The sequence below is a fragment of the Morone saxatilis genome, unplaced genomic scaffold (genome assembly GCF_004916995.1).
Source record: "Morone saxatilis isolate NCDOM2014 unplaced genomic scaffold, NCSU_SB_2.0 Contig23, whole genome shotgun sequence".
NCBI lineage: Eukaryota > Metazoa > Chordata > Actinopteri > Moronidae > Morone > Morone saxatilis.
Genome location: NW_023339796.1, coordinates 4,988,769 through 5,004,606, shown reverse-complemented (window position 1 = coordinate 5,004,606; position 15,838 = coordinate 4,988,769). Strand labels below are relative to the sequence as shown.

Sequence of the window (15,838 nt, the reverse complement as noted above, 5' to 3'; positions counted from 1 at the left end):
AAATATTATTAATATATAATAAACCGTAAATATTATTTTCACAAAATGATTTGGCTTAAATAACTACCTTCCCCTTCCTTTTATACTTTTATAGATATAAAATGATTTGATTTTAAAAACGTACATGACAACTATTTAAAACTTAAAGCTCCAAAATCATACATTGATTATTTAGACATTTCAAATGTATTTGACATTTATTCATATAATCATCGGCGCAAATAACAACAAAGCTGACACTGGCGATGCAGTATAAAGCACAAAAAGGAACATGAAAAAGCAGTTACCGGCATCCAACCTACTACTCGTTATTTAATTGTCTTAAAATGAGGCTTAACATTCACAGTTTCTCGTTACCGTCCCTCAATATTACAACATTAGTCCAACTTTATCACCAAAAAAAAAATGCACAAAATACTCGTCGCGATATTTCCAGAAGATATAAAATGACTACACTGGGTCTTCCATAACATATTTTTTTCTGTTTTCCTCCATATTTCCTTTAAAATGTCGTTAATCCTCTGGGTCTTCACTTCTTCAGATGGTGGGAGGAGAAGGTAACGTCTGTGTTGGTTCTTGTAGCGAACAACAGAGAAACTGCTGTGTTTTTTTCCTACCGCGTTACCACCGTTAGCTATGAAAGAACAACGGACAGCGAGGTAGATTCACTAGGTTTCAGTGGGCGGGACTTGGACTGTCTCCTAGCCTATCAGTGCTGTGTTTCTCTGTGAGGTCATAGAGAAACGGAAGAAAAGGCGGATTCCGATCGAGGCGTCTCAGGTAGAGCAGGAGCAGTGCTTTCTTTGGGAATCAGTAACTCCCTTTGACACAGACTTTGGGTTCAGTCACTTTCAGAACTTTCACATTCACAAAAAATCAATTCAACACACTAAAGCACAGGGAAAACCCAAAAGGCATTATATGGCTTCTTTAATTTTGTATGTTGTGTTTATGCTTGTGAGGTTGTGTATATATTTATTTATTTAATTCATATTGTTGCAGAACATTATACTAGAGGTACTCACAGTTGTACCGGAGGGATGTACTATGAAGGGAGTTTGACCTACTCAGATTTAACTCGGGTTATCAAACTGTGATTGCCTACACTGCTGTTAAACTGCACTACGACGGTGATTACGATGTTAGCTGTGCTCTGTATTTGTTCCCAGCAGAATGAACAATGATAATATCAGGAGATGAGGAGTTTAAAGGAAAGTTAACAGACTGGTCTCACTGTAGTAGAGGCCAACAATGACAGGGAGGAAGCACATTGTCAACAGAGTAAATTCACAAGTAACATTACAACGTTTATGTCGTAGGTTCTCTTATTTTTCTCCTACAGACTCTTTGAACTTTGTGATATGATTGACTACGACTGTGGTAAATTTCCAAGGTTAAAGTGGTAAATGAATGACAAAAATATACCAGAAATTGACCCATTAATAAAATAACAGGGATTAAAGCAAGAAAGTGAGCCTGAAAGGTTATCCGAGAGGAAATGTGTGCAATGTATTGAATTAAGTATTATATGAATGTGAAACTGAAATCAGATGTGCTGCCTGAGAACTTTACGCCCTGAATTAAAATCTTCTCTAAAGCAGCGATGCTGAAAGTCTACCTGTGTGAATGTAACTCTACTATTAGAATAAGTTGCACCAATCATCCTCTGGAAACAAATTGTTTTGTATACAGGCTCAGTTTATGTATATTAATAAGTATTTCTATATTGTGAATTGTCTGCGACCGCATAAAAAGCCTCCCTCAGATGAGAATGGATATCTTTCATAGAGAACATCGTCGGGGTTAGATTGTGGGCGGAGGAGAGGAGGTTTATTGGGTAACATGGAGTCAACCACAAAGAGTATCATGGACAGTAAACTGCCATGTCAACATATCTCAGGGTAAAACTCATCCACCTTTAGTAGTACAAGTTAACCTGGAAGTTACACCTGGATAAGCCAGTTACCTTCAGTACAGCCCTCAGAGTATTTGGTTTGTTGTTGATCAATGTATATGTATGATTCCATGAGGGATGGTTCATGTAAAGAAAAACCATTCATCCATTCCTTTTGTTAAAGCTAAAGATCAACTGCAGTAGTGGAAAGGGACCATGTACTATACCTATTTTCTCTCTACGGTACATTTCAGTACCGCATTACATGCATAAAGTTATATAATTTTCTAGTTCATATATTCAACGTATGATCCTTACAGTTGACCTTGTTTATAATTTTGGAATTATGGATATCTCACATTTTCACCTTTATTGATATTGCTGCACAGTCTCCCACAGGACACATACAGTTCTTCTACTGCTGTAGACTAGACATGGGGTCGGCAACCGGCGGGTCTGAAGCCGCATGCAGCTCTTCCACCCCTCTGCAGTGGCTCCCTGTAGCTTTGGAGAAAAAGCTACTTGATTGCTGTATGGAAAAAAACAGGAGGATGAGGGGAAACTGAAATGGACTTAAGTCATAATTAAATACAAACCTATTTTTATGTTTACTATTTTTACAGCTATTAAACTACAGGTTTAAATTTTATTTATTTCAAAGTGGGCTACTTTTTATTTGATTAATTTTCCACAAAAAAGGATTCAAACAGACCTGCATACTCTTATTTCAAAGTCAGATTATTTTCCTCTGTTCACAAGTTTTCCTCTTTTATGTTAACAGGTTAAAAAAAAAAAGCAAAAATGTTCTTTTTGTAGTTCTATAATTTCATAAATCCAACAAACTATATGCTATAGTACTTTTATACAAAACTTTATACGCCGTTATCTTCGTGTTAGGGGTCAAATAGGTTTTGTGGCTCCAGATTAATTTTATTTGAAGGGAGAGGGGCCAAAATGGCTCTTTAGGTAGTGAAGGTTGCAGACCCCTGAACAACCTTTACCTTACGTAATGCCTTTTCTATAAAGTAAACTGACGAACCCTGACAAAGTGACATGTCATGTGTATTTAATATATCCAAGTACAGAACTTCTGATAAACTCTAAATTAATTCAAGTAGTGAACACAACAAAGATCATAAAATTAATTAGATGACCAGGTCTTCATTGTGCCCTTATCTGGAAATTAATCCCAATATAAACTTTATAATGAGCCCCTGTGAAGCTCTGGCGTTCCCTAGAGGGGATCTGGACCCTGATTGGTAACAACTAGAGTAGACTACCAAAATAAAAACCAAAAACCTGCTATAAAGTTAAAAGTAGCTCCACATTAAATTTTTCAGTATCAGTAAATCTAATCCTAAACTCCAAACTGCATCTGACCTTTAATGAATGGATACGCTCAGTGTCACTGGTAATTTTGGATACTGCTTCTTATTAAGACAAGAGCATTAGTGTGGTAGACCAGTGTACCATCAGGTCATGCTGCAGACTTCCTGGTTAAATTCACCTTAACCTCCTATATTTTGCCCTCAGCCTGATGGGAACTTGTTGCCACACCCTGCTGATGAGATTAAACACAGAACAGCAGCCCAGTCACTGGACAGCTTTGAGTTTTAATCTGAGCAAGATTAGAAAGTCACCACCAATAAACGGAGAAAGAAAAGCAGAGAGAGCAGACAGTTGTGGGGCGTTTGGATTTTATTGACGTATCAAACAGCTGTACATCTATTTGCCTTTCTTGGCCTTGATCTTCCTCAGGTAGAACTCGAGCTCCTTGCCCTCCAAGATGTAGCCGTCTGCCCTGCCGCACTGGCCAGGTCTGGAGGCGATGCAAGCTGCAGGAGGAACGAGGGAAACATGATCAGTCAGAGAGTTGGATAAACCACCTCAAAACAATCAGGCTGCAGGTGAAATAATGTCAGGAAACCTCAATTTCCTGACATTACAGAAATGTTAGTACACTTGACAGTTTTTGGTTCTTTCACAGCCAGGGCTTTTTATCCGACACCTGTCTAACCCTTGTAGCGTGGGCCCTGCTTCACCTTCTAACTTAGGGGCACCACTGAGGAATAAAGAGCTAGTGCTAATGTTTAACATCCCCAGACGGGGTGAGGTCAGATATTTTGACTGGGTGAATTAACGCTGCAGCAGATGTCCGTGTCTTTCTCAGAGTCATCATTATCATCACTTGCATTCAGTAGCAGAACTGGACAAGGTATCTTCATAGAAAGACAGGGACCATGGAAAGATAATGCTCTTTATTGTAATCTTCTGTCTACTTTGTCAAAAATAAACTTCACATCACTGGAAGCCAAACTGTACCATGACGATGGTGATGTGATGTGACTAAAGCTCGTCTGTGCTTTTATGGGTTAACACTTAAATTGACTGCCATCTTACTTGCCAGTAAAATTCAGGCACATGCTAGAGTAGAATATAGAACTAAAAAAGATCTGCAGCAGTGAGGTACAAATTAGACTTCATACAGGCCGTCAGTCCCTACAGATACCACAGTAGAAGAATACACATGGTGAGACTCACCGAGCAGTTTTCCCTGCTGGAACTGCTCCTCCAAGAGGGTGCTGATCTTGGCTGTCTTTTTACGCTCATCGTACTTCTTCTGGGTCCTCTTTGACCTCTTCTTGTTCAGGACCTCTTCCTCCTCGGGTGACTACAGAAGGAGAATTGAAGTTAATTAGATGAACATCAACAGGCGAGTTAAATGTGTAACACTGCAGCACATAAGAGTGAGGGGGAACACGTCTTTCTCAGAGTCATCATTATCACCACTTTCATTCAGTAGCAGAACTGGACAAGGTATCTTCATAGAAAGACATGAAGCAGATCAGCTTTATAATTTATAATACAGGCGCGGTGATGAAGAGGAAAATGCCTTGTGTTGTGAGTGTTTTTAACTCTGCATTATGTCAAAAAGTTAATATATTCATACATTGAGACCACCTGTAGAATCACTCGTTAAGTACAAAGTTTAAATAGGGCTGAACTAATCTGACATCTTTATTCAAACCCAGCAGATCTACCAACTGAACGTGACAAACTGCAGGTTGGCAGCACTTACAGTATAGAAACACACTAACAAAAGTTACTGAGCTGCTGCTGCTGCATCTATCATAACTGAAGAAATACATTAATGGTACATTTGATATTTCCCCTCCCCCACATACCAGCTTGGCTCCCTTCTTGCGTCCCAGAGGAGTGGCGTAGTGAGCCTCATACCACTGCCTGTAGGGAAGGCTGTCGACGATGACGATGCAGTTCTTCACCAGGGTCTTGGTTCTGACCAGCTCGTTGTTGGAGGCATTGTAGACAACATCAATGATCCTGGTCTTCCGTGTGCAGCCTGTGCACACAAAGAGAAAGTGCCATTAGACAAATGCAAATTACTGCCCCACTTCAGGTCAACAGCATTGTTTTGATAAATCTTTTAAGCTGCAATGCTCAGAGTCGTCGTTATCACCACTTGCATTCAGTAGCAGAACTGGACAAATTATCTTCATGGAAAGCTGTGTGCACCATCAAAGACTGCTCAAAAAAAGGTTGCATCCATAAGAAAAACTTACACTCAGAGCCCCATGAGAAGTTACCAACATCCAGCCTCAGAGCACGGTACTTCTTATTACCACCACGGACCCTCACGGTGTGGATGCGACGAGGTCCAATCTAAAGAAAGACACGTTTTATATTAGCATCGATACAACTGGTACGTCTAGGATTCCAGTAAAGTGTGTTGAGACTGCAGTCTGCTTGCTCATTGAGAAATAAACAGTATGAACAGGTTTTAAAGCGTGTCAGTGTAACTATGACAAGTCCCAGCATTGGTAAGTCCAGAGCTTTGAACCAAAACGGCTCAAAAGGACATACCTAAGGTCACGTTTTCATCACCCACGCTGCGTCACACGAAGCCCCCTCTCAGCCGTTTTATTTACCTTTGTGTTTGCAGGAGGACGACCGAGCTCATACTTCCTCTTCTTGTGGTAGGGCTTGCGTTTACCGCCGGTCTTGCGGCGTTTATGCCAGTTGTCCCTTGAGATACCTGGATAAATGTAAGAGGAGAAACAAGGTGTTAAGATAAGCTGACAACTCACCAACACTTCCAACACAAAATTATAGTCTGTGCTCGAGCGATCAGTTCTCCAAGGTAGGTTGTCCGCAGTTTTATTTCGGTTTCCGCTTAAAGAGCTTCATCATGTCACTCAAGCAACAGATTCCTTTCATGGTTAAATTCAAATGGATGTTATAGAGAATTAGATTTATGACTTCTTAAAAAAAACAAAAACAATGCAAAGTCTAACTGAGCTGAATTAACAGATGCACATTGTCCTGAGACACAAAAAACTACTTTGAATTGCAATTTCACGAGCTTTAAAATCACAGCGTGGCCTTCAGAAACCAGCATGCAACTCAAGTGTCTCAGATTACGTCGTTTACTTACATATAGACGAAGCTAATTAACATTAAAGCCACCCTAAGTAACCCAACTATCACACATTACTCGCAGTTTTCACTAAAAGTCTTTCAGCAGCATGACACGATCCGGACCATCATGCTAGATAATGCTAAGTCTCTTCATCAGCCTGACGCTTTTACTATAAACTACTAACCGCTACAGTTACTCCTAAACAGCCAACATAAAGAGGACTCAACGCTGAAACCTCCTTAAACACTTTGAACACATTATACACTCACAAAGAGTCAAACTGCACCGTTGTGAAGCCTCAGCAGCTAACAGCTAGCAGCCATCTTGGAGCACTACCGACATCCATTCCAAGTTTTTTTTACCATTAAAACACATTAAACTGCCCGTAGACCGCAAAGTTAACGCGGCATCCACTCACATAACACTTAGCTACAATATGGCACACCATTATTATAAAGTTGGTTCGATAAAACACCAGATGGAGAAGGATTCTCCGTCCGACCCGAGCATGAAAACACGTACCCATTCTCAGGCGCCGGCTAGAAAGAGGAACCGCAAAGGATCATGGGGAGGTTTGAAGCCACGTGTTATCGCGAGATTTCACGAAGTAGCGAACGGTATTTTCTTCGAGTGAGATTTTGTCATTAACGTGGTATCGCCTCCTTTTTTTTTTTTTATTAATATTATTTTTTATTTAGCTTTCCAAAAATACTTACAAGTTCTCTCAAAGGGAACATACGTTGCGTTTATACAATAAAACATTTATTTTATTATTATCAATTACCTAAAAAAAAATAAAAATCTACAAGGCTTTGTTAAAAAAATATAATAATAATTATAATAAAAATAATAAAAAAGATAGATACAGCAAGGCACAAACCAAAAAACAAATAAATGCAAGATTGCAAATCAAGGCAGCCTCTATCGGCCCACGAATTCCTTCATATTCATCTGCCAGTAAACCCAAAGTATCGAAGTACTTGCTCAACTCATTTTTAAAACAACAACATCAGTGAGGGTGAGCTACCTTTCCACTTACAGGTGTGTATGTGATATTTGCCTAAAATTATAATTATATTGATTAGATCAGACAGTGGTTTCACCTCCTGTAGACTGTAGGTATAAAAAAAATACAATATAAGATAAACAATAAACTCTTAGCTAAATATAGAAAGTAAACAATAAACAGTAAACAATAAACTCTTAGCTAAATATAGAAAGTAGAGATAAGAATAAAAGTAAAATAAAATTCAAGTAAAATAAAATAAAATAAAATAAATGTAGAGAACTGTATACGATGATAAGATATAATAAGAGTATAGGATGTTAAGATGGCAATTGTGTTCTAATACAGTGGACTACAATGAACATTATCAGAAAATGAAGCAGTTTAGAGATTAATTATTATGGCACTTAAGCGTGGCATTAATGTTAATTGAACCAAAAAGAAGAAGAGTGGTGACGCAGGTATGTAATGTGAGTAAAGATTATTATTGCACAGTGAGTGGCTACACTCTTCGCTTCTGTCCTCTTTACCCTATTTCCTCCTCCCCGAGTGAGGAGTTGTAGAGTTTGATGGCATGTGTGTGTATCTGTGAACTTATGATTAATAATAAATAAATCAATAAATTTATCGTTGAAGTACACAAGTTTAATAATAATAATAATATTTTTTGTCCCACGTGTGCTGTATTTTTTATAACTAAAAATGAATGAGACAAATTTACCTTGCTCATCCTTTATACTTGTATTTTAAATTATATACGATAATAAATATTACATTTAATATTATGTACTTTAATGTTTGTATTTACCTTTTTATTCAATATGTATATAAAGCAATGTAAATAAAGCAATGTAAATGTATCAATGTATTGTAAAGCAAGTAAATATAGAGATAAATAAAAATCTATATAATTTTTTACTTTATCTGTGGAAAGCTGGTAAGAGATTAAGATTATTGTCATTATTTCCATTTATTTATTTATATTTATTGTTTTTGTACATCATACAGTGTACCAGACTAAAAATTCAAAAAAAAAAAAAAGTTTTGTATTTTAATGCTCTGAATGCAGTGATTTGACGGCCATAGTTAATTTGATACAAATATTGTACAATCTTAATCATTTTTGAACATCAATGAGCTCTAAAAATGAATTGTCATGATATGCTGCTTCCCATTTTATTTGTAGAACATAACTCTTGAAGACAATTTGCAAAACTCAAACAAGCCTGCCACAACTTGTAAAAAAAGAAATGTAAACACCTTCATTAATTTAATATTTCATGCAAAAACACATTCAGTCATTTCCATGTTTCCATATATTTCTTTATTATATACAGCTAGCATTAATTGGCAGTTGTGATATATGATATAGCAATAAACTTGGAAAGATTTCTCCATCCAACAGTGATTTGTAAAGTTTGTTCAGTGAAGCAGCAGAGAGATCACTCTTCCCAGGGGCTCATGTCCGTGTCAATGGCCACACAGTTGTACGCAGCGTAACGCAGCTTCTCCTCACAAACCTTTGCACTGCAGGACAGAACGAACAAGACATTAACATTAATGTCAATAAAAAGCAGCTGTACAAACAGTCATCCTCTTCATAAGAGCGTTATGTAAATGTGATAAAGTGTAGGATTATGAAAAGTTAAAGCAGCAACAAGGAACTTTTATTTCTTCTTGATTTTGGCGGCCTCTGGTGGGAGTAGTTAAGAATAACTACATAGAAATAACCAATCTTCTCACCGATGGTCTTGTGTTCTTATGCAGGTCGTAAAGAGGCATCAGTATTAAATTAAGACTGTTTCACAACCAGTAAAAACTCCTTGTGGTATGTTTTAATATAAAGTCTTGCTATAACACCATAAAAACAGAAAGAGGTTTGTATTAATGTTGTTAAATATGTCAATGGATACAGTGTATGTTAAACAACATTTTATATTAAATGTACAGATTCTTTATATACAAAATACACAAGATGAGTGTACCTTGGGTAGTTGGGTAAATAAAGCGTGCTGGAACATGTTGAGGACTGTGGAAGTGCGTCGGTCGTTTCTGAGCTGTATCAGGAAACACACATTTCAAAATAGATCAATTAAGAGCACTTTAAATTTTCCAAATGAGCTATTTTGCCATCAACAGCAAACAGTAATTTGTTCGTAATAATTTTTGTGCACTGACCCTAGTTTGTCAGGGAAGACGTAGATTGGAGCAGGAAGACGACTTCTACCAGTTACAAACCTCAGAAACCTGCTGCGATCCTCTGAAAACAAAATTCAACATGATTGTCAGACACAGAGTACTTCTCATTAATATTGTTTCATATTCCTAATGTCATCACTGAGGCAGAGGTTGTAAAAGATATTATAAAGATGTTGACAGTTAGACGGTGAACTGACCATTGGTGAAGTTTGTCAGTGCTTCCCATAAGTATTGAACTCTAACGTCACTTTGTTCCAGGTCCTCGTAGTGTGCTGGTAGGGAGATAAAAACAGCATTGAGTTTTAATAGCATGGTAGCTTCTTAAAGGATAATTCTGGTTTATAACAACTTATTAACTTTACTTTTGGTTACTGGTGAATAAATATGTTAATATTAAGAAAAGATGGTGACTAAGGAAATATAGGCAGATGTTTACAGCAGGGTGCATAGTTATAGTAGAGGGCTCAGAAAATGTGTTTACTGTCATAGATAAATTCTATCCTGAACACTTACTGAGTCGTTTCAGGGCTTCCACAGTGATCTCAGGGTCTCCACAGACTTTCTTTTCAGCTTCTTGCCAGGTGAGCAGGTCTAGCACCGCCTGAGGAACCACCTTCAGCAGCCCCGCCTGCATGGCTGCAATCTGTAAGACACATGCAGATAATACACACAATAAATACTGGATGAGTTTATACTGAAGCTTAAGAGTACGAGAGAAATTATAACTACAATCAAAACAGCAGTGTAAAGGAAGATAAAGCGTAACATCAAAGTCCCACCTGCTGCTTGCTCTCCTCTAGCCGAGCCTTCTGCACCAGGCGGATGAACTCGCTGCGGTCCTCGTAGCGAACAGCCACATTACTGCCGCCGGGGATGAGCTCCACCATCTGGCCGTCGCTCAGCAGGGTGGTGTACACCAGCTCCTCGCCAAACCTGAACTCAAACGTCTCCCGGTCCATGTTCTCCATGGCCTCCAGCAGGTTCACCTGAAACACACGTCCAAATTTAACTTAAAAATAGGGATTACAGATGGCCACACCGTTAGAGGCTTTTTTTCATAGATTATAATGCAGAAATGGTAAATTTAAAAGAGGGTGTGACATGCAGTAAAGGAAATTTGTCAAATTTTAAATTTATTGATCATCTGTACAACAGATTATGATGTCAGCAGCAAAGTCCGAGGGCTAAAATTTACATTACACGACTGTTTAGGAGTACTGTTGATTAATCTGTCAATGATTTTCTTGATTAATCCAAGTTGTTTGGTCTATAAAATGTCAGAAAATAGTGAAAAATGTCTATCAGCATTTCCCAAAGCACAAGAGGACACCCACAAATGTCTTGTTTTGTCCACAACCCAAAGATATTCAGTTTACTGTCATAGAGGACTAAAGAAGACAGATAATATTTATATTTGAGAAGATAGAATCAAACCAATTAATCATTTAATTATAAAAACAGTTGAGGATTAATTTAATAGTTGACAATTAACGGATTTGATGATCACTCGTTGCAGCTTTAGTTGTTATAATCTGAATGTCCTCACCAACACGGAGTCTACAGCGGGGAAATCTTTATTCCAGCTGACAGCCTCCCCAGTCAGCTGCTTCCAGACCAGCCCCGGCAGAGCCAAGACCTGCAGGGTTGAAGAATCCAGAAAGTCAAATCTCTACTAATTTTTACTTTACCGCAATGTTAACCGACCTACAGTAGGTAGACGGCGAGCATCACTCACCAAGAAGTCTTTTCCTTTGAGTGCGGCTCCCATGAGCTGACCGATCCACTCATACTTGTGGAACTCTTTACAGGACGGGTTGGGGACGTAGTAATCTCTGGCCTCTAGGGAACCCTGAGAGAGCAGCAAAAGTCAGGAAAAGAGAGAGACAAGCATTGAGAACACTGAAGTGCAGTCTAATCTTGACCAGGCAGGCACTGATGGTGAGTGATTACCTGGTTGGACGTGCGGCTGAAGAACGGTAGAGGCATGGGACACTCAGCTGAGCTGGGGCAAAGCTCCTCAGACATGTCTGCCAGGCTGTCCCGAAATCCACCTCCCTGGTCAATTATTCCCTCTGCAATGAACTTACATTCCCACCACTGGTCATACCAAGCAGGCCATCTGACAAAACAAAAAGGAAAGATGATAGGTTTAGGGGATTTTAGTGCCCTTGAGTTACAGTCATAATCATGCAGGAAATATCGGATACAGGAGCGTGAGATGCAAGCCTATAAATGCACACCTATAATCCAAAGTCTTCTCAAATTTGTCAGATGGCTTGAGCCCTTCATATACCTGCAAGGAGAGAACAGTAAGTGCATCCATAATGCATAACAAAGTGTAATGGATGATGAAAACTGACTCATATTTCTCAAACCAGACTCAACAAACACTCTTTTGAGCACATATAATATGGCACCGCGATGGCAGCACTCAGAAAGTGTTAAATACCTGATTGAATACAGCGTTCTTGCAGCTCGGGTCCAGAGAGGGGTTGTCTCTGTGCTCCATAGCCAGACGTCGGTTGATGTAGAGTCGGGGCATGAAGTTTGGCTTACTGGTCTCGGAGTCCTTCAGGCACTGTGTGATGAGTGCTGAGCGGCGTTTGGACAGCAGCAGGAACTGCTTTATGCTCTAGAGGAAGCCAAAGAACACGCAAGTAAATAAAAATTCATTTTGGAAGCTTTTAAGATTTGCGTTGGGATGTACTGATACAACAGTATAATATCAGTATGACCTAATATCAACTTTTAAAAGACTCTTCATGTCTCAGTTACTGTGGGTGGGAAGGTATGGGAAGACACCCAGGGCCATACCTTATTGTATATATATACTATAAATTTGGTAGCCGTTAAAAAATGGCATTAAAAGAACAGCTGCTTGGGCCTTATTGCTGCTTAAATGTTATTCAATGGCAGTATTCTATATTTTAAAAGCTTCATAATGGCTCACTTTGATCTGATTGAAGGTACCCAGACTGTAGTCCCAGGCTGGTACCAAGTGTGGGAGCACACTGTCCAGGAGACCGATGAACCTGCAGAGAACGAGACAGAAGAAGATAACCACAAACACTGAGAAATGTTTAAAAGCAAGACAATTAGAGCATTGCATCTAAATTGTATTTCTGAGATTTAAATAACTTTGGAGTTGGAATTTCATTGTAAACACGACACTGATTGATTAGACAACATTTCTGAAACCTCGACGCATTTTCTTTACAAAAGCTTCACAAAAGACATCACAGTTAAGTTCAACAGATTTAATATTTCCTGTGACTGTGAGAACCCTGGCAGTAAAATAAACGCTGACCTACCTCTGGATGACCAGGGCTCTGCGGTACAGGACGTCAGGCGTGTTGCCCTGCAAACGGGGGTAGCGCACCAAGTTACAGGACTGGAAAACATCAGCGTTCAGACCCAGGTTTCTTTCACATGACGACTTGATCTTCAAGCCCCGGATCCGGACGTCTATCCCCTCATCTGTAGAGCCAAATGGACAGAAAAAAACAAACGAATAATGTTGGAGGTCGAAAAGACAAAATATATGGTTAAATAAATATTGAAACATGTTAAAAGGCCTTACCTCTACATTCCTCAATTCGAATCTCAATTATAGGCAGGTGAGACGTCATATCCTCCAGCACACATACTTCTCCAGTCAGGTTGCTAGAAGCAAAAAAAAAGCAGAATATGTAAACTCCTGGTATTTGTCAGCTTCTACAGAAGAAATGGCTCAGTGCAGATACGCTTCATTATTACACATTACACTTTAATTTTTATACTTTTATCAAGAGAACATAGATTCTGATTCTTCAGCACAGCATCACGTTATTAACACGGCTAGAACAATATATCAGGTAGGTATTGGTCTTCTATTAAACATCCAATATGGTCTTCTGTAATAATACGGAGGTTCCTTTCTGAGTATAAATCTTATTATAACACTCTCCTTTTATTATATTTTCCTAATTCATTTAATGCACTAATTAATATCAAACGGTAGTTAATCATCATATGATTGTGTAGGTCATCCCGCCTAAAAAAGCTGTTTCAAATATTAAAACAAACAAAACTGGTGGCTTTAGTCTTCCTTCTAAAGCGCCTGTACTGTAAAATGAAGCATATCTGTGAAACATGTTGACAATCCTTTTGAAAATGCTCACTCGTCTATGGTGACGGCACTCAGCTTCTTCAGGTTGTCTCCCTTTCCTCCATACACTGTGACTCGCTTGGGCATGTAGTTGTCGTCTGTAGAGTCCACCGTCAATATGAGCCTACTGGGGAGCAAAAACAAGCACATCATACGTACAACAAAGACATATCCACTATTTATCAACAAAAATAAAAGTTCATATGGGATACTTTGCATCTTTAAGCAAGCATGATATGATGTGCATTTACTGTGTGAGCGACCATGAGTTATTCCCCTCGTAATACACCAAAATGTGGCTGTGGTACCACATCAAACATCATTTCCCCTGACTCATATGGATGTAATCCTGTCACTTCAGCGACCCTGTGTGAGTTAATTAACGTCTGTAACTGGCCGCAGCGTCAGTTCCTCCTCACACTGTGGTCTGAGAGTGTGCATCTACACACCACATGGAAAAAGTCCATGCAGTGAAACAGTAAGATCACAGGTGGGATTACAATTAATAACGTTTAAACAGTAAAGTTGGCGATAAAGTCTTCTTCTTTTTTTTAAAATTAACTTTGTTGCTGAGCTCCTTACTTGACCACAGTGCCTTTCTTCATGTGCAGGCGGATCCAGTGTTGTCCCTGCACGCCGTCGCTCTCCCAGAAAGTTCCAATGTCGCCGTCTGTCAGACAGCTCACCCCTCTACTTGGATCTTCCTATCAGTAAATATCAACGTAATTCGATCACTGACAAATTGTATACATTCAGAATTTTACAGGGACATACTGCTCAATGTAACTATCATAAATGAACTATTTCTTTCTTTTCATCAAGATGAAAAAGCAGATGATAAACAAACCAAATGCTTGATTGCTTTTAATACTCGTACAGCTTTATTCTAATAGTTTTATTTGACTAGAATCACTGGATTTCAAATCTCCACATCCCTGTTTTAAGGAAAACATACAAAGACCTGCGTGTGTGTGACTCACAGAAAACGAAGAAACATCGATGCTGGTCACACACTGCTTCACGCTCCCCAGGTTCTCATCCTCTTTCCCTATGTGGTCATAGAAGTAGTGCACCAGGTCCTCATCGCATTCATACGCCCAGGTGGGAGGGACGTACCTTAAAGATTTGAGGGAACATCAGTTTAATCTGCGGCTCTCTAAACACAAAAAAAGTTGTGACTCTCGTGTTTTAACTCAACGCAAACAGGAGCTCACCTCAGCTTCTGGACGGCAGTGTCGTCACGCTCAGCGATTTTGGGTTTGGAGCCGATGTAAAGCGCATTCTCCACGTTCACCACCTGCTCCCACCTGTTGCAGGGCTTGTGGTCGTAGCCGAAGAGCTGCTGTTGTCTGCCGACGGTGTCCGGGGACTCCACCGGCACCAGCCTGTCGCCTCCCTCTGTGTGCTTACACACCAGGATCCAGCCTTCCTCCAGCTCCAGGCCCGGACGGTGCTCCTCCATCTGCTCCTGGACGCAGACACGGATCGTTACATCAACATGTGAAACCCTAAGCCACATTTAAAAACCATAAAGGTTTAATTAATAGGGAGTAAAAACCATCCCAGAACTAGAGGACTCTGATATCATGCTGTCAATGTAAGCACTGAACCTGTGTAGCAGAACAGAGGTACAGCGGGTCGGTGGTTCAATCCCAGCAAGATGCTATTATTTCAAACCTTAATTTAAGATAAGTCTAACTCACGGTTATTAAGCTCACACCACATCTTCTGTATTGTGGAGCCGATGTAAAGAGAACTGTACCGAGTGACACTGAAGATTCGCTTTAATGTGGGCGGTAACTTTAAAAGATTACAGCCTCTTTTAGTGCAAATAAAAACCTTCCACGGTGATCTCAGCAGTCTGAATCACTTGTATTTTTCACATAAAGGAACTCACTCCTGCACTTTTATTAACACCCGCATACATTTGTGAAGGGCTGCCGATTCCCACAGAGCTTTGCACCGCAGGTATGAAAGCTGACACAGAAAGACAAACGCTGGATTTGAACCCCCGGAGCTTCTTGCTGAGAGATAAACTGTATTGTTCAAAGGAAAGTTAGAAAAAGTCCACCACATTTTCAAATATTTAGAAATAGTTTGTCCAAATTCCACAACTATTGTCTGCTTTCAAATAACATATAATTTAGACAATGA

At 39.3% G+C, this 15,838-nt stretch overlaps 2 protein-coding genes and 3 non-coding genes across 7 annotated transcripts in view; all 5 read right to left on the bottom strand.

The window, feature by feature from the left end:
- Window positions 1–3,574: 3,574 nt before the first annotated feature.
- rps8a (ribosomal protein S8a) lies at window positions 3,575–6,908 on the bottom strand. The gene is made up of 6 exons (XM_035671409.1): window positions 6,855–6,908; window positions 5,842–5,948; window positions 5,476–5,575; window positions 5,080–5,255; window positions 4,436–4,565; window positions 3,575–3,729 (listed from the first exon to the last, which is right to left on the bottom strand). Exons 1-6 carry the CDS (start codon window positions 6,856–6,858, stop codon window positions 3,620–3,622), a joined length of 627 nt encoding a protein of 208 aa, XP_035527302.1. The 5' UTR covers window positions 6,859–6,908; the 3' UTR covers window positions 3,575–3,619.
- LOC118335293 lies at window positions 4,057–4,124 on the bottom strand. Its single transcript, XR_004797051.1, has one exon. It is a non-coding gene; the product is annotated as a small nucleolar RNA SNORD38 (small nucleolar RNA).
- Window positions 4,659–4,726, bottom strand: LOC118335297. Its single transcript, XR_004797055.1, has one exon. It is a non-coding gene; the product is annotated as a small nucleolar RNA SNORD38 (small nucleolar RNA).
- On the bottom strand, window positions 5,698–5,804 carry LOC118335298. Its single transcript, XR_004797056.1, has one exon. It is a non-coding gene; the product is annotated as a small nucleolar RNA SNORD46 (small nucleolar RNA).
- A 1,731-nt stretch (window positions 6,909–8,639) lies between the features above and the next one.
- hectd3 (HECT domain containing 3) overlaps window positions 8,640–15,838 on the bottom strand; it is an 8,239-nt gene continuing 1,040 nt past the window's right edge. The window contains exons 3-20 of one of the 3 annotated variants that reach the window (XM_035670974.1): window positions 14,899–15,152; window positions 14,665–14,800; window positions 14,267–14,388; window positions 13,698–13,811; window positions 13,118–13,200; window positions 12,849–13,023; window positions 12,488–12,569; window positions 11,987–12,169; window positions 11,778–11,830; window positions 11,488–11,656; window positions 11,273–11,386; window positions 11,084–11,173; window positions 10,317–10,523; window positions 10,051–10,180; window positions 9,735–9,809; window positions 9,517–9,598; window positions 9,324–9,395; window positions 8,640–8,865 (exon numbers count right to left, since the gene is read on the bottom strand). In XM_035670974.1, the coding sequence (XP_035526867.1) occupies window positions 8,781–8,865; window positions 9,324–9,395; window positions 9,517–9,598; window positions 9,735–9,809; window positions 10,051–10,180; window positions 10,317–10,523; window positions 11,084–11,173; window positions 11,273–11,386; window positions 11,488–11,656; window positions 11,778–11,830; window positions 11,987–12,169; window positions 12,488–12,569; window positions 12,849–13,023; window positions 13,118–13,200; window positions 13,698–13,811; window positions 14,267–14,388; window positions 14,665–14,800; window positions 14,899–15,152 (2,226 nt within the window). In that variant the 3' untranslated portion in view covers window positions 8,640–8,780. The remainder of the gene's footprint in view (window positions 8,866–9,323; window positions 9,396–9,516; window positions 9,599–9,734; window positions 9,810–10,050; window positions 10,181–10,316; window positions 10,524–11,083; window positions 11,174–11,272; window positions 11,387–11,487; window positions 11,657–11,777; window positions 11,831–11,986; window positions 12,170–12,487; window positions 12,570–12,848; window positions 13,024–13,117; window positions 13,201–13,697; window positions 13,812–14,266; window positions 14,389–14,664; window positions 14,801–14,898; window positions 15,153–15,838) is intronic. The other 2 variants (XM_035670977.1, XM_035670975.1) reach the window with 2 other exon arrangements.

Coding starts and splice junctions, on each gene's coding strand:
- rps8a (XM_035671409.1), bottom strand. Junction 5,256..5,475: donor CTTCTCATGGGGCTCTGAGT/GTAAGTTTTTCT, acceptor TTGTGTGCACAG/GCTGCACACGGAAGACCAGG. Junction 4,566..5,079: donor GCAAGAAGGGAGCCAAGCTG/GTATGTGGGGGA, acceptor CTCCTTCTGTAG/TCACCCGAGGAGGAAGAGGT.